Source organism: Sarcophilus harrisii, chromosome 3 (assembly GCF_902635505.1).
Source record: "Sarcophilus harrisii chromosome 3, mSarHar1.11, whole genome shotgun sequence".
Classification (NCBI taxonomy): Eukaryota; Metazoa; Chordata; class Mammalia; order Dasyuromorphia; family Dasyuridae; genus Sarcophilus; species Sarcophilus harrisii.
Window position 1 is genome coordinate 73,202,573 of NC_045428.1, and position 22,268 is coordinate 73,224,840.

At 33.0% G+C, this 22,268-nt stretch overlaps 1 protein-coding gene across 12 annotated transcripts in view; it reads right to left on the reverse strand.

The window, feature by feature from the left end:
* UNC80 (unc-80 homolog, NALCN channel complex subunit) overlaps window positions 1–22,268 on the reverse strand; it is a 218,240-nt gene that overhangs the window by 39,122 nt on the left and 156,850 nt on the right. For all 12 annotated transcript variants that reach the window (XM_031958127.1, XM_031958131.1, XM_031958126.1 and 9 more), the window contains 11 exons: window positions 21,112–21,295; window positions 19,733–19,827; window positions 17,940–18,029; window positions 17,345–17,446; window positions 13,513–13,693; window positions 12,361–12,629; window positions 10,780–10,914; window positions 7,017–7,155; window positions 5,355–5,451; window positions 3,666–3,836; window positions 1,772–1,864 (listed from right to left, as the gene is read on the reverse strand). In XM_031958127.1, the coding sequence (XP_031813987.1) occupies window positions 1,772–1,864; window positions 3,666–3,836; window positions 5,355–5,451; window positions 7,017–7,155; window positions 10,780–10,914; window positions 12,361–12,629; window positions 13,513–13,693; window positions 17,345–17,446; window positions 17,940–18,029; window positions 19,733–19,827; window positions 21,112–21,295 (1,556 nt within the window). The remainder of the gene's footprint in view (window positions 1–1,771; window positions 1,865–3,665; window positions 3,837–5,354; window positions 5,452–7,016; window positions 7,156–10,779; window positions 10,915–12,360; window positions 12,630–13,512; window positions 13,694–17,344; window positions 17,447–17,939; window positions 18,030–19,732; window positions 19,828–21,111; window positions 21,296–22,268) is intronic.

Sequence of the window (22,268 nt, forward strand, 5' to 3'; positions counted from 1 at the left end):
CTTTAGCCAGAGGGAAGGGCATTTGAGATGTTTTGCAAATAAAATGCATATAAGACAAACATTTATTACAAAATCTTCTATTTTTCAGTGGACTAGGGAAAGAAAATTGCTTTAGAGACATTTTATTCACCAGCTGATAAGAGATATCTGATGAAATCTTTCTCCCTTAATAAACCCCTCAAAATTTTGTTTATTCAGAATTTCTGAAAATATCTCCTGAAAATATTATTTAAATTATAGTTAACTTTTAATCATTCATATTAATGAATAGATCAGTTTTGAATAATCTAAAACATCACTTAATTTAAAAGTCATTTATGTTTTATAGTTGTGTTTTTATAGTTATATTTGGATATAGGAGCATATGATGTGTATTTGCCTTTTTTTTTTCCTGAGGCAATTGGGGTTAAGTGACTTGCCCAAAGTCAGACAGCCCGGAAGTGTTAAGTGTCTGAGATCATATTTGAACTCAGGTTCTCTTGACTTCGGGGCTCTATCTGCTGTGCCACCTAGCTGCCTCAAGTATATGATATTTAGAAAATTAACTGTGCATAATAATTTTGTCATACAGAATAATGTAGTCATACACGGAGGCAGCTTGGAACAATGTCTTGAGAGATCATTGACATTGAAGGTAGGGAACCTGGGTCCAAATCATTCCATTGATATTTGTGCCAAGGGTGACCTTAGGAAAGACATTTAGTTTTTGGTCTTCAGTTTCCTTATTTATAAAATGAGAGATCATAGGATTTCAAGCAGAAAGGGATCCTAAGGTCACCAAGTCTAATACTCAAATTAGTGACTTCCTCAAGGCATTTAATATCTGAATCAGAACTTGGAACCAAGTTTTCCTGATTTCAAGTCTAGTACTCTATTTAGGAGGTTAGAATAGATATGGCCAATGAAGTCTTTCCAGTTCTCCATTTAAAAACCTCTGATGATGAAAATATGACTTATGAGAGATCTAGAGAATTTGCATTTCCTTTATTTTCATTCCCTTGCCATTTTCTTCATGCTGGAAAAAGGTAGACCTTTCTAAATAATTGCCATTTTTTTTAAAGGAGAGGAAATGGACAGACTATAACTTGCTTTAGTTGGTAAGGGTTTTCCTCCAGATTATTGACATCCTGGGGAACATACTCTTCCACTGGTCCTATTCTATTTCCCCTGATTTGTTCTCCTGGGGACCACTTTCTTCCCCAAATATATCACTTGATTAGATCCAAAAAGAGAGGACTTCTCACATCAATCAGATTATCTGAAACTCAAAGCATTTTAAAAGATCAAAAAAGATATCGGGGGAAAAATATACCAAAACACCAATAGATAGGTCAGTGGTATGACTGTCTGAGGTATCAACAAAATATTTAAATAAAATGCAAGTTGGCCAATAAACTTGAAAGCAAGCTTTAAGAAGTTAAATCATTATTTGGATGAAGTACAATGTGGTTAATCTGCCCACCAATATTAAGGAATTAATTATACTTAGCAGTGGGTAGAATTGGGTATCACCTTCCTGTTTCTTAATCTCTCCCTATGAGAGGCAAGAAAAATGCATCTAGAAAAGAGATACATTAACCATCTAGCTCATTTCATTCATGTGCATTTATGAAAATCCTGTGGATTTAATAAGTATTGATTATATAGCTATTATGTGCCAAGAACTCTCCTTCAATGAGCAGCAATCTATAATTTAGAATGAACCAATTAGTGTGTGACGATGAGCAAGGTTGGTAGAAACAAAGTAGAAGAAAAAATTACTGAAAATTACCTTGTGTTCACTCCTGATGACATAGTGTGGTTAGCCGTAGTGGTCCCTTTATGGCCTTGATCACATCTGCTCATCTGAGGGGCTGTCATAGGTCTACAAAAGGATTAAGCCACAAGCTATGAGTGATATCTACATCCAAGAAGCAACGTGGCTATGGTGGAGAGTGTTCTAGACTTGAGATGAACCTATAAGATCATGGACTTGAACTAGAAGAAAGCTTAGCAGTCATTTAAAGCCAGTCTCCTTTCCCATCTCCTTTTTGACAGATGAGGAAACTGAGTCTCAGAGAAGTTAAGTGACTTATTCACAGGTACATGAATGTAAGTAGCCAAAATGGGATTTGAACCTGGGTTCTCTAACTCCAATTATAGCACTCTCAGATGACCTATATGAGGACTCATTCACTTATCAGACCAAACATAAGTGTCATATAAACTTCTAGAGTCTCAGTTTCCTTATCTATAGAATAGAAAAAATATTTACTATACTACTTCACAGTTTAGAATAAAAACATTTTGAAAACTTTAATGCACTACATAAATGTGAATTATTGTTAGCCTTGATTTCCACATTGGCAAGATGATAATCTATATCTTATGAGAACTCTGTAATTTTTACAAGGATGTTGTTTAGGTTCAATGATTATTAAAACAATAGTGAAATTTTTTTTTTTTTTTTGCCGAGGCAATTGGGGTTGAGTGACTTGCCCAGAGTTTCATAGTCAGGAAGTGTAAAGCAATTAAAGCGAGATTTAAACTCAGGTCCTCTTGACTTCAAGGCTGGTGCTCTATCCACTACATCAACTAGCTGCCCCATCAATAGTGAATTTTTAAAACAATTAGTGAAATTTTTATAAATGACCCTGAAATGTTTATCTAAGAGGTTTTAGAACTAAAAATTAAAATCTACAGAAACTCCAAATTTAGTGACTCTAGACCAGAAATAGAAAATATGTGTAGGATATTCTAGTCATCCATTCCATACTCAGCTCTTCTAATTGTCTTAACAAATGATTATAGAATAATAAGTCAGGGTAGAACCATCAGAAACCATATGGTTAATTATTTCTCTTCTTTTAGGACATATTGAAAAGAATTGGGACCACATGAATCTCTAAAATGGTAACAAATCAACAAATCTAGGCATTTTTAGGCATTAGGTAATGGTGCCCAATTAGTTATTTCATATCTATTATTTACTTAAAAACCTAGATAAGATTTTCCTCTGAATTGATACCTTAAGGATAAAAAGGATACATTAATAGGAAAAGAAAATGATCTTGTGTGCACATGTGTTTGTGTGTGTGTGTGTGTTGTGCATGCATGGATGCACACAGCTTTTAAAATCTATTTATGTCATGTTCATTTCCCTTTTTATGCATACATATAAATTGCCATTTTGCTAGCATAACCTCTGAAAATCTAGGAATATCTCCAAGCCATCAAGACACTTGAGTAAATTTTAATTCATTTAAATAGTTGAAGGAAAAAAATATAACCATGAACCATTAAAGCCCAAGTTTTCAATAATTTGGATGTTTGGAAATGAATCCTGGTTTGTGTTTTGTTTTTGAGTCCTGGGCATTTGTGTTGTTGTTTTCCAATCATGTCTGACTGTTCGTTACCCCACGAACACTTCTATGGGGTTTTCTTGGCCAAGATACTGGAGTGGTTTGCTATTTTCTTGTCCATTTGATTTTAATAAGAGGAAACAGACAATGGCTTGCTCAGGATCACATAATTAGGAAGTGTCTGAAGCTGGATTTGAACTCAGATTTTCCTAATTCCACACCAGCTCTTTATTCATTGCACTGCCTAGTTGACTCATGGCAGTTTTTTTTTTAACCTCCTGTTAACATGATTTGAGGCTTGGATGTTTCTGTCGATGGGATTACCTGGTGAGAACTTCCACACTGTATAAGAGGGCCTGCAGGGATGTCGCCAGAGCAGCTGTGGCTGCAATCTCTTCTCGGGCAGCAGGTACTGTTTCCACTTGGGATGTCTGCCTTTTTAATTTTTGTAGGTAACATGGAACTAAGGCTTCTAAGACCATCAGCATCTGAAGACTTCATCAAAACAAAAATAAATTATAGTTTACATCCTATTTTCATACACCTGTTTTAGTTAGTCATGGGAAAATAGAATATACAAGAATTATGTAGCCTAAGGATCCCTAGTAATTCTTTCTTAGGATCATAGATCTAGAGTTGGAAGAAAACTCAAAGGATGTTTAATCCAAGCTCATAGATTTTACAGATATGGAAATTGAGGTCTAGGTAGATTGTGACTTGTTTAAGGTCACATAGCTAAAAAGCATTACTTTGATCACGATTTGGAATCATGCCCCTGACTCTAGAATCAATATTCTTTCCACTGCTTCTTACAATATATACCATCTTTTAAGCTATGATTCTATGCATTTACATAAACAAATATCTTTGAACCAATTCCGCATTATTTTATTGAGACTGCTTATGACTAAAACTGGCTATTCTGATTTCACAAAAAAATTAATGACTTATAATGTAGTTTTGATGCTATGAGACCAAGAAAAAACACAAAATATTATCCAAGTTATTAGGTCTAAATCATATTTTTGGTATGTAGGAGTAGAAGTTGTTCATTTGATGGGGATTGTTAATGAGTATAGCATTAAGGGCGATGCTTCATGGCATGTGGGAAGGCTGGGTAGAGAAGCAAATGAAATGAAAAAGGTGTTGAAGTGATGAGGAGAAGGAAAAGAGGCAGAGGTAAAAACATGGAGAGTAATAGGCCATAGAGTTGGAAAGTGTGTAAAAGGAAGCTCAGAAAGATGATATTCAAATACAAATACTTTCCTAAATAAATGTTCAACTTTTTAGACTTGGAACAAAAATAATTTCCGATTAAGGTGTCCTTCATAATCTATAAAAAGTATAATATAGCCCCATTTTTCTGAAGTACATGTAGTAACTCAAATTGGGTTGCCATAGTCCATTCATTCAAATGATTACTTTGCTCTTAGAGATCTTTTAAAGTGAATAGTCAGTATTGCTTTTTTATTAGCATGTCAATTATTTGTATGAGAATGGATGTTTCTATATGCTAATATGTATGTTTTCTGAAAATAGTTGTTTCTCTTGTATATGTTAAAATTATCTCCCATGAAATCTTATTTTTATTATTTGCACTATATAAAATCACTTCATTTTAATTATTCCAAATTTCAAATTAGGGGCTTTCAAATGAATGATTACTAGAGTCTTTGATAATTCACCTAATTGACATTAGATTAAAAAAATTATATATATATATATATATATATATATATATATATATATATAATTTCCTTAGTATATAGTGCACAAGATTTTAAGTCAGTAAAATCTAAATGTAAGAGTTCCATTATATATATATATATAAATGCATATATGTATAATCCAAAATGATTATTTCTGTTGTTTTCAGTTATAACCTTGACTTTACTCCATTTGCTAAGGATCATGCCTCCTGTATCATTTCTCTTCCCTCTACTTCCTCAGGTGACCTTAGGACCAGGCACAAAACACAGAATGAACAATGAAATAACAATGAACAGTTGTTACCTTCGGAATGATTCTGGAGCATAAGCTACCACAGTGACACAGAGTTTGATGGCTTCACTAATAGAGAAAGTCAGATCCTCATTCCCATAGCAAAAATCTGAAGGGGCAAAAGTTGAAGGAACCCGATTTAATGAAGTCTTTTGGTGATAAAGAAGAGTTTGTTTTCTAACATAAGATTTATCTCAATAGTTGTGTTTGAATGTTACATCTCTTTTAAGTCTTAGTCTTTAAAAAAAAATTCCTTCATTTCTTCACCCTACCAATTTAATAATATGCTAGATTAGGTGCTCTTTTATTTTTTAATTATTGTTTCTCCCTAGATTAGAAATGGAAGATTGATGATACCATTGTGCATTCTGCAAGTCTAAAGTCTGGCAGGCTCTGTACTTATTATTTCAACAGTGTAGGAAATTCCCAGTGTGGAAATTCCCTGAACCAATGCAGATTGGCAATTTATTTGTAACTTATATTCTTAGAGAGGTGCCTACCACATTGGGAAATTAAATGACTTTCTTAATGTCACATAAAAATCATGTTGTCGGGAAGTCTTGATTCCAGGTTTTCTTTACTCCAAGATCAGCAATTTATTTACTACTCTGACTTACCTCTCTAACTAAGGATAAGAAGAGAAGATGATTTGTTTTTTTAATAATGTAAATAATTTTCTTCCTTTGAACCAGGACTTTTTAAAAAAAATAACATTTTTAATATATAAAGACAACTTTTAACTACATACAAAGACAATTTTTAACATTCAATTAAAAAAAAATTTGAGTTCCAAATTTTCTCCCACTGTTTCTCACTTCTATCCTCCCTAAGATAGTAAGCAATTTGATATGGATTCCATATATATAAAATACATATGTGGAATCATATAAAACACATTTTCATATTAATCATGTGTGAAAGAAGAAACAAACCAAAAGAAAAAAGCACTGAAAAAATAGAGTGAAAATAGTAAAATTGATCTGCATTCAAGTAACTGGATTTGGATAGCATTTTCCATCACGAGTTCTCTGGGATTATCTTGGATCATTGTATTTTTGAAAACAGTTAAGTCATTCACAGGTGAATATCATATAATATTGCTGTTATTGTGAACAATGTTCTTGAATCAGGAGTTCTTAACTCTTTTTTTTGTGTCATGGATCCCTTTGGTAGTTTGGGAAACTATGTATCCCCTCACAGATAAGTATTTTTTAAGAGCAGAGAATACATTTGATTACATAGGAAACCAATTATGTTGAATATGGTCACAAAAATATTTTAAAATCAAATTCATGAATCGAAGTTTAGAAGCTCCTCTATACTAGATGGAACTATACTTTGTGACAATGACAAAGATATATTTTATGGGAATATTCCCTTAGAACAAACTTTGAAGATAGTTCAAAAGACAAAGAAACCATATTTTGTCCAATGTGATCTTTGTTTTTGATTGGCTGCAATTCTACCTAGTAATCCACACTGCATAGTTTAGAAAGCATTTTTCGTGGCACAGGTGGTATTTCATGACATTTAAGAGAATACAGGAGAGGTGGAATGTCCCCAGTCATTTCATATTATTGGCTTATATGTCTCCTGCAGTCTTGATGCCCAAATCTAAATTTAAAAAAACTCAGTGCTGTAGGGAAAAAAATTTCAAAGAGATTTGCTTTTTACCTAATGATTTCAGAGGCTTTTCTGCTTTCACCAACTCCAAGATGTCCAATATATCTGTGGTTTCTCCCTCCAGCGACTGCAGCAAGTCAAATAGGCATTGTGCTGACACACCTTTACTGGGCCCGTTATTGGCTGCATCCTGTGTAAATAACAGTTTTTTTTTAAACATGGATTTCTGCCTTCATATTGAAATCTCTGTTTGCATAGTTTAATCAAGATTCAAATGTCAGATAAAAAAAAATTAAGCCACATATTTGCTTACCTATTTATAAATGAAATGAAACAGCAAGATGGCTTGGGAACTACCATCTCTCCTTTTATGTATTTCTCTTAAAAAAAATTCTAGGTCCTTTTGGGAAATAGTACAGTACTTTTAGTGATTGCTACTAATCACTGCTTTGCTGTCCAAAAAGACCAGTTCAACACCAATATTTTCTTAATACTAGCTGTGAATTGTGGAACGAATCAAAATTACATGTAACTCAGAGGGCACTAACTTTATGGTTCTAAGTCAATCGAAGCATTATTAACCAACAATGACATGCATAAAAAAAAGTCAATAAAAGGCATCTAGGACATATATAATTGGAAAAAGAAATGGGCATTTTCAATATGCCCATTCATTTGAAAGAAGACATGTGGGAAGCCTGAGTGCCATACCGGAATCAGAATTAAAAGAATCAGAACAGGGTCTCCAGTATGTTGCATGAATCTTGTATGAGCAGATTATTGCAAGCCATGACCAAGAACTGCACAGAACAAGAAGGCATGAGGGGATGTCAATCTACATGAAACTGTAACTGCATCAAAGTGTCAAGGGACAATGATTGGATCTTGCTTCTCATCCTCTCAGAGATAGGGCATTATCTCTAGGAAATGAATAGTGTGAAGAGCATAAGAGAAAAAAGGGCTTTCTATAATTGTAAAAAATTGAAACTTAATTCAGAGAGAAAAAATTATATTTGCTACTCTTGAATAATCTGAAATTTTCAGTAATGTCTTTTATGTTCAAGAATGCCTGAATGATCTGCATTTTGAATTCTGATTTGCAATTTGAAGGCTACATAAAAATACATCTACTCACTGTTCCTTAATACTTTGATGCAGCTGCAATTTAATGTAAATTGCCTTCCCTCTACCCCTTCTTATTCTGTGTAATTCTTGGTCATGGCTTGCAATAAACTGCACATATATGATCCATGCAGCATACTAGAGGCTTTGGTCTGATTCTTTTAAAGTTGTGTGTTTCTAGTATGGCACTCAAGCTACTCATATACCTTCTTTTATGCTCACTACATTAAAATGACCTGTTTCTTTTTCCAGTTATATATGTCCTAGATAATGTATTTTATTGACTTTTTGGTATACAACAATTTTGGTAAAGAATGTTTTAATTTACTAAGGCCTACAACATTATCTGAATCATCTATATGTCATCTATAATTTTGATTTCTTCAAGTTTCTGGTGTTTTACGTTCCACTGCCATTTAAAACCATGAAGAAAATATTGATGCTGAAATGGTCTTTTTGGGAGGCAAATACTGAAAGTAGTATGTTGTTTCCCAAATGACCTAGTCTGATTTTCCCCCTAAATGCTAGGCATGCTTGTGGACATCTGTAGCACCTAAACTATTATTATTCAGTCATTTCAGCTGTATGTGACTCTTCATGATTCCGTTTTTAGTGTCTTCTTGGCAAAGATACTGGAGTGATTTGCCATTTCTTTTTCTGATTCATTTTACAGATGAGAAAACTGTGGCAAATAGGGTTAAGTGATTTAGCCAGGGTCTACTTAGTATGCATCTGAGGTCAAATTTGAACTCAGGTTTTTTTAGCCAGGCACTCTAACCACTGTGCCACCTAGCTGTTCCTAAGATATAATGAAATATATATATGTACATATATGTACATATATGTATGTAGGTGTGTATATAGTGACAAACTTATCAGTCTACCTGTTCATCTAAATTTGGGAAATCTGAGCAATATGCATTTTTAAATCTACTTTGTAGACTAATCTACTTTGTAGACTAATCTCTTTTGCACTGTGGTGGATTGAATTAAGGAATTATGGAGTATTTGGGAATTTAATGAAGCCTCTGCAATGTGATCTGTGAAATAAAATCATTAGGAGAATCTAATTATTAAAAGAGAATCCCTTTATTCTAACTTAATGTAAGATAATCTCCATGAGATCTTCAGTGAGTGAAGATCTTGTTTTATGTCTCACTTGATGTCAATAATCAGAGGATTCTTGAATTAAGTTTCCTCTTTGGTCTTTTATAACTTTATAATGTTCATGGTAGCTCTCTGGTTTGGAGAGAGTTTTTGAAAATACAATCTTACCTATTGATTATAACATAAAAAATAAACATAGAGGAACTTTATATACTTGACACCTTTGCCAGTTGTCTAACTGTAGATTTGTGATCTGTGGTAGAAATTAATAAATAAAGGATGATTCTATGGGACAGACAGGTGATACCCACAGACAGTAGATAGAGTCTTGAGCCTAAAGTTAGGAACATCTAAATTCATGTCTGGACTCACATACTGGCTTTTTGATTCTGAACAATCATTTAATCAGATTGCCTTATTTACTTGTCTGAAAAATGAAGGAAATAATGGCATCTACCCTGTAGGGTTAATGTGAGGATTAGATGAGATAATAATTGTAAATTACTTAGCACAATGTCTGATATATAATAAACAATACATAAATATCAGCTATTATTACTTATCTCACATTTTTACCAAAGATTCCTCAATGAATGTGTAAATGTTTCTCATAAGACTACAAAAATATGAATAGGTAACTATAAATGTTTTCTTGGTTTTGTCCTTTTTATTAGGAATAGGAGAAGGCAGTTTTTTTTTTTTTAATTATCTTTTCCATTCTTTAAGAAGTTCTTCTCTTTGGTATGTCTTTAAAACTGATCCTAGATTCCTTTTAAATTATGTCTCAAAAACATATTTCTTCTATGTATTTTTCATCACATTCAGCTACTTTTTTCCCATTTGAAAGTACCATTGCTTTATATAGTTCAAAATGTGGCTCTCCAATAATTTCTGAGAAGATAGATTACTATGAAAATAAATGCTAATTATAGCTAATTATTATATATAATATATAATAATTATATGCTAATAATTAGCAGATCTTTTGTACCTCTAATTTATCTGTTGTCCTGCTTCTCATGTTGACTACAAAATGCTCTTGGGATGGTTTAATTTTATTTTCATTCTAAAATGCCTAAAGACTTATTTTTTTCTTTTTTGATGTTTTGTGGTTCTATGAGATACTGTACATAGATTTTTGTCACTATCTATTGAGATATTTTGCAAATAAACTCATATGCTAAACCAGTAATGCTCTTGAATGTTGTTTTCTGCTTGACAAAGAGTTCATGTGTTTGAAAAGACAGCTCCTCAGCTCTTTCAACCTCTTTACTGTGATGATTATCTTATCAGTTAAGTTTCTTTAGAAATGTGGATAGTCAGAAACATCTTTTTGACCAATTCCTTTTTCATAATAGTTAATGATTTAAGTTGGATTGGAACCCTTGGTCCTTGAAACACATTTTTCTTATTTTTTCATTTTCAAAGTGAAAAACAAAACAAGAGAGACAGCTTTTCTGGACCCTAATGGGGAACAAGAGAAGCCAGCCTATGCTGATCTCACGTATTTGTCTGCATGAAACAGAAAAGAATTCTTTTATTACTGTTGTCCCATAGGTCAAAGAAAGGGAGAAACTCGACTCACAGGAAATTCTAGGAGAGGTGCCACACTAGCAAACAATTGTAGCACAAATGGCTTTCGATGAAGAATGTAGAATTGATGACATGCAAATTCAATGGCTTGACGCAGCTGTGGGTTACTTTCATAATCAGCATACACCTGAGTAAAGTAAAAGGACAAAAAAATAATTGCTTGTAACAAATTACTGTTTATAGTATAAAGAACTCTGGATCTAATGTCATAAAACCCAAGATTTTTTCCCTCTTCTGCCAATTTCTAGTAGTGAAATTTAGGACAATTTAATCTTTCTGAGTCCTATGAGGCAGCAACTGGGTTAGTGGAGGGAGTCTTGGACCAGAGTCAGGAAGATATGAATTCATAAGTGTTCCAAGACACCTATTAATTGTATGACTGTGGGCAAGTCATTTAATCCCTGTTCACCTTGGTTTCCTTAATTGTAAAATGCATCTACTTTGCAGGATTATTGTGAAGACCAAATGAGATAATATTTGTTAAACATACTTAGCACAGTACCTGCTACATGTTATTCCTCAGTCATATATGACTCTTCATGACTCCATCTGGGGTTTTCTTGGCAAAAATACTGGAGTGGTTTATTATTTCTTTCACCAGCTCATTTTACAGATGAGGAAACTGAAGTAAACAAGATCAATCGACTTGCTCAGGGTTATACAGCTAGTAAGTATCTGAGGACAGATTTGAGTTCTTATTGACTCTAGGTCTGGTGATTAACAAAATGTGCCACCCATCTGCACTGCTACTTAGTAGGTGCTATATAAATGTTTATCACTTTCCTTTCCCTTATTTATAAAATGGGAATAATAAATACTTGTACTATCTATACACTTCTTATTCCACTATACTACCTAATTACCTGGATTAATAATGTTTTTTTTATTAAAATTGGGAAATAAAAACAGTGTAAGCTGTTCTATCAAGGAAAATACAGCTAAGGATGGGGGAAATCCAATTAGATGAGACCAAGAAAGTTTTACTTCATCCCATAACTACTAGTGCCCTTTCCCTTTTGATCTGATTTTTTGCATATGGAAATATGTTTAAAAGAGTTGTACATATTTAATCTATATTAAATTACTTGCTGTTTTGGGGATGGGGGAAGTAAGGAAACAAGGGAGAAAAATTTGGAACACAAAGTCTTTTACAAAACAAATGTTGGAAACTATATGTATTTGGAAAATAAAATATTACTGAAAATTAAAAAAACCCAACTACTAGTGCCTGCCCATTCATACTACTATGTATTCAACTACTTTGTATTTATTTGTATTTTTCTCTTTGTTGTTATTCTGTTCTATTTATATAGGTTCTTATGTCCCCCTCACTTCTCCATCACAATGTTAGCACTTTGTGAGTAGGATTTGTTTCCCATTTTATATCTTGGCAAGTCCTGAAATGTCTGGCACATAGACAAAAGTAACAAACTCTGTAAGATGTCTTAAAATACTGCAAGAAAACAAAGTGAAGCAATTGGAAACCTTGAACAGAGTTTTTGCTTGAATATCAAATAAAGATGTTTTTCTCTCCTGGAACTGAAAAGGGAAAGATGAGAAGCTTCAAACTAACCTGCAGCATGGTAGGGAGGATCCACTGGTATCCACTGAGAGAGAAAAGATGGTTGAAGTGTACAGCTGTGTTAATGACAGTAGCTGCATATTGCCTGAGCAAGGCACTGTCTTCAGGATGTAAGATCAAGGCTCCATTAAACACATTGAGAAAAAGCATGATTTCATCTCCCCAAGGAAATTCACTGGGCATTCCTAGAAACATCTCTTCCAGAAGCTTAATCCATAGACTCTTTTGAAGAGTATCAAGACCAAATAGCTCCTTTCCAGCTGTTGAAGGCAGTAGAGACAGAATAATGTATTAGCAGAGTCAGCTTCAGAAGGCAATAACAATTGACCTTTTTAAGGGGGGTTCTTTGGAGGTGGTATGGCATAGTGGATAGACAGCTAGCCGGACTTGGAGTTAGAAGGACCCGAGTTCAAAGTTTACCTCTGACATACAGTGCTTATGCACCACTGGACAAATCTTTTAACCTATCAGGAACTCAGTTGACTCTCTAAGACTATAAATTAAAGAACAGTTGCCAGTCTCTTTTAGTACAGAAAGTTTTCTTACCATGGATTTTGAACAACAATGAAATCACAAGTTTGGATCAAAAAATTATGTCTAGATTTGCAAACTATTTTCTTCTATCATACCTATGAAGAATATAGTACAAATGATATTTTCTCCATTTTACAGATGGCACAGAGAGAAGTGAATTGATTTGCTGTAGGCACTTCTAGTTGATTAGTAATAGAGATTCAAATTTGTTTTACTTGAATCAAAAGCAAGAGCTTCTTGTTGTTCAGCTGTGTTTTCTTGGCAAAGATTCTGGAATGGTTTTCCATTTCTTTCTCTAGCTTATTTTTTAGATGAGGAAACTGAAGTAAACAAAGTTTAGTGCCTTTCCCAGGGTCACACATCTGAGGCCAGATTTGAACTCAGGAAGATGAGTCTTTTGATTCTAAGCTTAGCACTCTATTCACTCTATTGCCTACCTGCCATTTTATTATGGCACACAACTTTTCTCCTCTACAAGGTAACCTTTATACATCATGCATTCTGAACAGACAATGAGTATCCCAAGAGCCTTGATAAAGAAGTCCCCTGATAGCAATTAGAGAGGATGGGAGGCAGGAAAAAAGGAGGATACAATGGACTCCCCTGTACCTTGAGGATCACTGAAGAGTGAGAACTCAGCATCAATAGCACTTCGAGGGAAGGAAGGAAGGCGCAGAAGATCCTCCTGGAGCATTGAAACATGGGATTGCTTGTGGGCAATGGGGATTTTCTGGGTGAGGGATATGAGAAACAAAACCCGTCCTACTTCCTCAAGCTTCCGGGTAAATACCTATTCAAATAAAAACAGAAAATCCAGAGAGAGGACTGGAGTTAAAATCCCTGAAATGCCAACAGCCAAAGTAGAAAGAATTAAAAAAAGATCTTGGTGAAAACAAGATCTTGAAGCAATTTTTTTTCTTCCTATACAGAGAAGTTATAGGTAATGGTATTGATTCATTTCTTTCTTCTATCAGTCTAGCAAAGAAGGTTTCTTATATATTTCAAATTCCCATGGAGTATGGCATATAGTGAAAGTATAGAGTTCTAGTTTCCTTTTATATTGTCTCCTAGTAGTAGCTTCTTATGGGTAGAAGAATTATTATATTTTTGGCTAATATTATACCCAGTGCTTTTAGCACATAGTATATACTTACTGAATATTCTCTTCATAGATCTATCATCCACTTATCTATTTATCCATCTATCTAGTCTCTCTTTCTTTTTGTCTCTATCATTTGAAAGGAACATTTTTTTCTGTTTCCTTTGTTTCTGTGTTGTGAAATAAGGAACTTCAAGTGGGAATTGGTTAAAAGTGCCCTTTCTTCTCATTCTGTCTGCTGTTGCCTATTATCCCCACCATTGTTTTGTTACACTAACAATCCAAGAGATCAGTGTAACAATTCATAGCCACTAAACAAATCACATAATCAATTAGAGATTTTGGTGGCCTTTGAAGAAGTATGGTTCTTATTATGAATTTATGTAACATGGACTAGGGTTCTCTTTGCTTTAACAAAATTCTCTGTGAAGCAACTGAATGGGTAAAAACCTTTGTACTTTTTGGATAGAAAATAATTAGAAACAAAGTTGAAATCCATTAACTGAGGAATGGCTAAGCAATTTGTTGTGCCATTAAAAAATTTTTCCTCTACCTGAAACATGAATAACAGACAAAAATATTGCTCCTTTTTCTTTGAAATTTCAGTACTTTTATGATATAGGTTTCATACAATTGTCTTTGAGAGAATAAAAAGTGAATCTCACTCCTCTGTAGTTCCTCTTCTTTTCCATAAATGGAGTTTCCATGCTCAATATCAACAATGAAAATAATTCGGAGGCTCTTTTATTTCTCTTCCTCAATCCATCATATTTTTAGGACCTGGGCTGCAGATTTAACTTTATCTTTTGAAATTTACTTTGGGGGAACAAGCAGAAAAAACTGAGAATTCATTGATTTATGGGTACAAAGTGAAAATTTTTTTAAAAGCATGTTATCAAAAATGGTAGAATTTTGACATACTGCCATTTTGAGTTATTAAAATTTTTTATTAGTATTTTTTCTAACACAGAGTGTCCCCAAAGTCTGTGTGAAGTCTTAAGTTATTGAAATTTTAGCTGGGACTAAACTAAACTTCAGGCCCCTTGATTTTAAGTCCTTTAGTCCTTCTTTGTCTCACCACCCTGCCTCTTTTTCTTTTTCACCTAGGTTGATCTATAGCATTAGACTGGCTTTTCTTGTTCAGAGTTATATGTACTTTTGCTTTGGGGAAAAAAAGCTATTACAATCCAAATTTAGAAAGTAGATAAATTGAGGGGAATGGAATTATTAAAACTATTTAAACTACTAAAGCTTAAATTGCCCTAACAATTTTGGAACATCCTGTTTATCACCCTTTCCCATAGAAGCAACTTTTATAATAAAGTATACAAAAAAAGAAGGAAAAAATACAGTTCAACGAAATCAGGACATGAAACAAACATGACAATTTATCAAAGTGGCACATTGGATTAGGTTTAAAAATAAAGAGAGATTTCCTCTTTTTTCCCTTTCTCCTCTCCCTCTTCTCTCTCCAACTTCTCCTTCCCCCCCACAATAGCCTATCTTTAGTGTTTAGTCTTCTAGTTATTTTGTTTTTTTCCTCTTCCTTTTTTTGGTAAAAAAATATTTAAAATCTTGCTTTCATTGTGAAGACTTTTTGATCTTGTCATTTTGCTATTGGAAACAGGGACTAGAATGACAGTTTCACTAAAAACATTTTTTTTTTGAGTTACTGATTAAGAATCTTGGAAATTTTTTTGTGTTTTTAAAGAACAGATACAAGATACAAAACCATATTTAAATATACACATACATATATGGATGATCTTTTATTTTTCATGTTCAGAAATAGATTATGTAAATTAATGTCAACAATAATTTGAGAGTGACAATTTCATGCAAGTCTCACCGAAACCGCCCTTAAAGCTGGCCTGTATTTGATGCTCTGGCTTGGATTTAACTAATTTGTCAATTATATACGTAGGATGACCAAAGTGATTAAAAAAATTAAAAATATTTTGAACACAACTCTTAGTAATGCTAAATCAATATGACAACTAGGAGATTTAATTTGAGCTTTATAATTTAATGATATATTCCAGATATCAAAACAAGATAGTATTGATGCTTAATTATCTGATTTTAATAATTTTATTAAAATAAATTTGTTTCATTGTTAGACATATAAAATGCTTATATTACCAGAGTATTAAATTTTGCTTCTAATTGAAGTCTGATTTGGCATTAATTATGTTTACTATGTTCTTCTCCGCACATATACTCCAAGAGCTGAAAAGAAATGATTTTTGACCAGATCACACAGCTTGTCAATGGCAAGAATGGGACTAAAATTAAGATTTGCATATTCCAAATCCATTGCTACTTTTCCAGCTCACCATCCTGTCTTTCTTTCTTTCTTTTTTATTTATGTTGATCTACTGCAGATCAGTTAGGAGACTATTTTAAAAAACTCACTGAAAGCCAACCTTATTGGGCTACTTTTAGTGCTTTTCAATATGATATATATATACATACATACATATATATATATACATACCAAACATATTTAAAAGGTCAAATCATAAATAAATTAGAGAAATGAAATTATATTTTGAATCTATAGATAGGAAAAGGGTTCATGATAAAACAAGGATTAAAAAAGTTAACACAAGATAAAATGAATTATTTTAATTATATTAAACTAAAAAATTTCCACACCAAAAAAACCCAGTGCTGCAAGTAAGATTAAAAGGAAAACAATTAAATGGAAAAATGATTTGCAGTGTGTTTCTCTGATAAAAGTTTCTTTTCCAAGATATATAAGGAACTGATTCAAATTTACAAGAATAAGGGTCATTTTCCAATTGATAAATGGTAAAAGGATATTACCATACAGTTTTCATGTTCAGTTGTTTTTCTTTTTTTGTTTGTTTGTTTGTTTTTTTAGTTGTGTTTGCCTTTGTGACCCCATTTAGATTTTTCTTGGAAAAGATACTGGAGTGCTTTGCCATTTCTTTCTCCAGTTCATTTGATAGATGAGGAAACTCAGGTTTAAGTGACTTGCCTAAAGTCACATAGCTAGTAAGTATCTGAATCCAGATTTGAACTTAGGGGAATCTTTCTGACTCAAGGTCCAGCCATCTGAAAAATAATCTAAATCAGTAGTAGAGAAATTCAAATTAAAATAACCTTAAAGTACCTTAAAGCTATAATATATGGATATGTATATATTTATGTGCATGTGTATGCTTTATATGTAACTCCATATGTACAAACATACACATATATATATATATATATGCTTAATACACACACACATATAAATGCTTAATGTAACTCCCTATAAAGAATCAAAATAGGTAACAAATTTTATATTTAAAATATAGAAGAATACCATAGTACCTGTTTTTGAATAAGCTCTTGGCCTTTTTCTGGATGCATGTGTACAAGATTCAGCTGAGGTGATACAGACCTCCGGAAAGGATAAATGTCACGCACATAGGTCTGTAATGGGAGCATATAAAAGGAAAAAATAAAAAGTTTCAAAAGGTTATATTTTTTTTATATTAAGGAGAAAGGGAAACTGAAGGTCAGGCAAACAAAAAGCACATTTCTTTGTCTTCCTGGTTCTTGGATTTTTCTTGTACCAAATGAGCCAGAACAACTCAGATGAAATAACCTGGGTCAACTTTTCCAGGTCACTAAGGAAATATGTTAGAAGCAGAAATACCCAAAGAGGTGGGTAATTCACTAAGTGATTCTCTCCAAAGAGGATATTCACTTCATTCATATGTTAGTCATCTCCCTGTGGCTTTCCTCCCAGCCACTGGTTGGAACCATTTAAGTTTAATGGTTTAAGAAAGTAAATTAAGAATTGCACAGGAAATAAAAACTTACACAAGTTAATATTTGGCCCATTTTTTTTAACCCTTAGGTAAATAGGAGTTACAAAAATATGAGAAGCTTTAAATAGGAGCCTTATAATAATTATCCATACCTTGTTATAGTGGATAAGGTTCCACCGTTTATCCATGAGAAAGTAGTGTGTTGATTGAGTTTCTGGTATGTTAAAAAACTCTAGACACTCCTAGAACAACAACAAAAAGTTTTAGGCATTTTCTTACCTATTAAGCCATATGCTGAGGATAATTATATATGGTAACATGTTATTTATCCTGTATGAAATAGCAATGAACTATTTCAAATAGATATTTTCCCAGGAAACTGAAGCTTATTTCTTTTAGTTACAAATATTTTTTTAAAATTATTTTAGGTAGATTAAAAATGTATTCTGAGCTTTATGTGAGTGATTTCTAGCTAAAGTATCAAAAAAGGGTTTATGAATTCTTTCCACTGGGTATTAAAATGTATCTGGTAGCAGTTTCAGATAATGCTGTTTTTTTTTTTTTTTAATTTATTCTGAGCTTTATGACAGTGATTTCTTACTAGAGTACATTATTTCTGTGCGGAACTTAGCATAGTGCCCAGAATTTGAAAAGCTTAGTACAGTGGCTTGAAATCTTTCTAAAATATATGAGCTATTTCCCATTTCTATGTTTTAGTATTGTTTGTCCTTTAGGCTAAGAATGTTCTACCTCTTACTTCAGTCTCTTATAGCTGACATCCTTTAAAATAGCTCAAATGATACTTTTTGAGGGATGCTTTCCCAGTCCCTCTAAGTGCTAAGTACCTGGTATTGTCATGTTTCTCCTATGTAAGATCCATAAGGGCTGGAATATTTCAGCTGAGCATTGCCTGTCACTTAGTAAGTGATTAATAAATATTTGTTAACTGACTTACTAAACATAGTATACTAAATATAATGAATATATGAGATTATAATTAGGGGATTCATTTTTTCACCATTATCATGAATGGTAAGGGGATTTAATATAGAAGCTAAAGGAGTGTCAATCTTTCTATACACTGTTGAGTGCTCACTGCTTTTCTCTCTCTTTTTTTAAATGGATTCTGTCTCCTGTTGAATGCTAGCACATTTTAGTATTCATTATTATGTTTAGATATAGTTAATTGTTTGAGTGAAGGACTGAAGGTGGTTTCATGATTCTCCAACAAAGTAAAATACATAAGCTTTATTTTCCCTTTAGCCAAGTGGATTACCCATCCCTTGCCATTTTTGGATTCTATTTTATACCCCAATTAAGTTTTTCTTATAGTAACTCCAGGTAGGGAGAATGAGTCAAAGACAGAAAAATGACCCTTTTGGGATCATTCCCCAGATCTGAACCCAGTCTATGAGTCACAGTTATTTTGTTGGAGAGTCTATGTTAAACATCTATGACTATACTGACTATATATCTACAGTAATTAGTTATTTGTATACATGTTTCCTCTTAGTAGGATATAAACTCATTGAGACTAGTACTTTTTATGTTTCTGTATTTGTATTTCCTGTATATTGAATAGAATCTCATAATGGTCATTTGAAAATGTTGATTGCAGTGGATTTAATCTGATGACCTTAGTGTAAACCAAAGTGGTTATGTGTTCATATTTTGATTTCTGGATGTGCTGTTGCTGAGCTATTTTTGTATCTAAGAGTGTGTATGAGTTGTGACATTCTAATTTAAATTTAAATATCAGCAAAAAGTCATATGTAAGGAAAAACAATGTGCACAGAACATTATAGTCTTTCTTCCCAAAGCAAGTGAATTTAGAGATTTGTGTAAAAGTAGCAAAGACACCAAGGAATTCTAAATAGATTTTCACTGAGATGAGTCATCCACATAAAGAGGAAATTATACACGTTTGTCAATAAGTCATTTCCACCTTCAAAAGAGCTTCAAATTGTGTGTCTTCATGTACAGGTAACTGGGTTGGGATATCGCATTCATTCTGCCCATGTACGACCAAAGTCTTGGTACCTAGGGAAAAATTTTCACAAGCTGTCACTTTCATGACAGAAATGGTACATTTCTTCCATATATACATGCATAAGATCAACAAAAGAATTTGTCAGTAATAGTAATCAGTTATTGAGAAGAGCTATTGCAATTTTTGGTAATTACCCTTTACTTTAAAGTTAGTTCTTGAGACAAACAACCTATCCTTTGGCACATATAGAACTCTAAGAGCATAAAGAAATTGCAAAAAAATCAGACCTAAGCTCATCTAACAACCAAGAACTTGAAATACAATTCAAAATAGGTTTATTCTCTCCTGCTTGGTTTATGAAGTTATGTCCATGCATTTCTACTTTCTAATTGCTGATATGTTTAATTTTTCCATAATTAAACTTGATTTAATTTTGAAATATGTTAAAAAGTAAGTAGTGTCAATAATTAGATTACTTTGTTATTTATACTAATTTAACTGATTCTTTTCAATAATGATTAATACTCAGAATATTAGAAATGATATTTTATTTCTCTACTCCAATTTATACAGGATCTCATAATCATTATGTTATTATAAAAATTTTGTAGAATACTTCATAAAACTAAGTCATTTATGATATTTTAAAATTCTAGAGCTTAGATCATTCTTCTCACTCTATTTTGTTTCTTTCTTTAAGGTTATTAATCTATTCTTTTTTCATTGAGCAGTTACTTATGCAGGTTACAATTCTGGGACCCCTGCCATGACTCCTATACTTTACTCCTTTAATGCCAAAATTTCAATCAGAAAACCATTCAAATTCATCAGGCCACCCTGTGATAGACCTTTTAAATATACAAAATTGGAAGGTACTCAAGGACTGATTCACATGGATCTTAGTTTTCACATCTCCATTTTAATCTGGTAACTGCTGACTTTTAAGACATCATTTTATTCTCAGACTATATTAAACAAGAATTCTTTAATGCACTGGATTCCAAAAGGATAGAACTCAGATTGTTTTTGCATGAAAGGAGCTCTCTGAGTTTCCAATTTTATGGTTAATGAATCTGTTCTTTAAATAGATTTGATGTAATCTTAAATATATACATATATTTACATATATACACATACACATTTATACATGCATAAACATAGACATATATTGATTAATGCAACATGATACTTGTTTGCATGTTGTCTCCCTTATTAGAGTGCAAGCTGAGGATGGCACTGTTTTTTGCCTCTTTATATATTCCCAGTTGCCTGGAAAATAGTTGATGTTTAATAGGTGTTGATTAATTAATTAATTAATTGAATGATTGGCTTACCTGGCATGGAGGCTGTGACCAAGAGCTTTACTTCACACTGCTCCTTCTTCATTGTCTGCTTTAGGTCTTTGAAGAAGAGACCTTCCACATACCCTACTACTTCCCAAAGGAAAGTCAAAGTGGCAGAAATGGCATCCATTCCCCATTCACAGGGTGTGCGTACAAAATACATGATTAATCCTACCTGGAAGGCATAGAATGCAAAGAGTTTATGTGGTCATGATGGATCTTCTGGAAACTATCAAACGGCTTCATGGGTGTGGGTAGTCCCCCAACCACACATAATGATTGTGATTATGGTTAAAAAAAATATATATACAAGTCTGTGTCCATCCAGGCCATGAGTCTCTGATTTTCCTCCACTTTCTATTAATTATGATCTCAGTGGTAAAAACAATACCAGGAAAACCAAAATCTTGTGGTTGAAAATTTATGCCCATGAATGCTAGATCTAGTTAGCTGATTGACTACAGATTCTGTTAATATTTCTTCAGCCCTTCAAAATAAAACAACTCTCTATTTATGCATCCTTCAAACTGTTTGATGACTTTATCTAGCAGATTGCATGATGGTACTCTAGTGATTTGATAACTGGAAAACTGATCCTAAAACCAAGCAATACTTTTCAGTGTAACAATGAAAGAGAAAATCATTCATCAAGAGTAGAACTTCCTATTTCCACATCATATCAAGATTATTTTAAATTCGGCTGATATATATTTTGTGCATCATATTTGCCTAGATACCATCAACACAGTGGGTGTTTAATAAATTCTTGCTGAACTGACTTGCATTTCAGATTGTGTCTATCTGCCTATCCTTGGAGCAATTCTAACTGGTGGGGTCAAAGAGTGGCTCCTAATGTCTACTTCTGTTTTTCCTATCCCCAAATTATTTTTTGCCCTCTGATCTGGGAGAAAATGATGGGGGAAAAAGAATAGTAGCAGTTTCTTTTATTCCCCAATGAACACCAGCCTTGTCGCTTGATTCTCCCCATACTAATTACTTCCATTTCTTTCTATAGGTTTTATAACCTTAGAGATCATCCAGTCCAATAACTTCACTTTATAGGAATGAGGAAACCCACTTGCCCAAGTTCATACAGCAACTAAAAATGGAGTTGTTGTTTTCAGTAGCAAGAACTTTGCTACTGACTT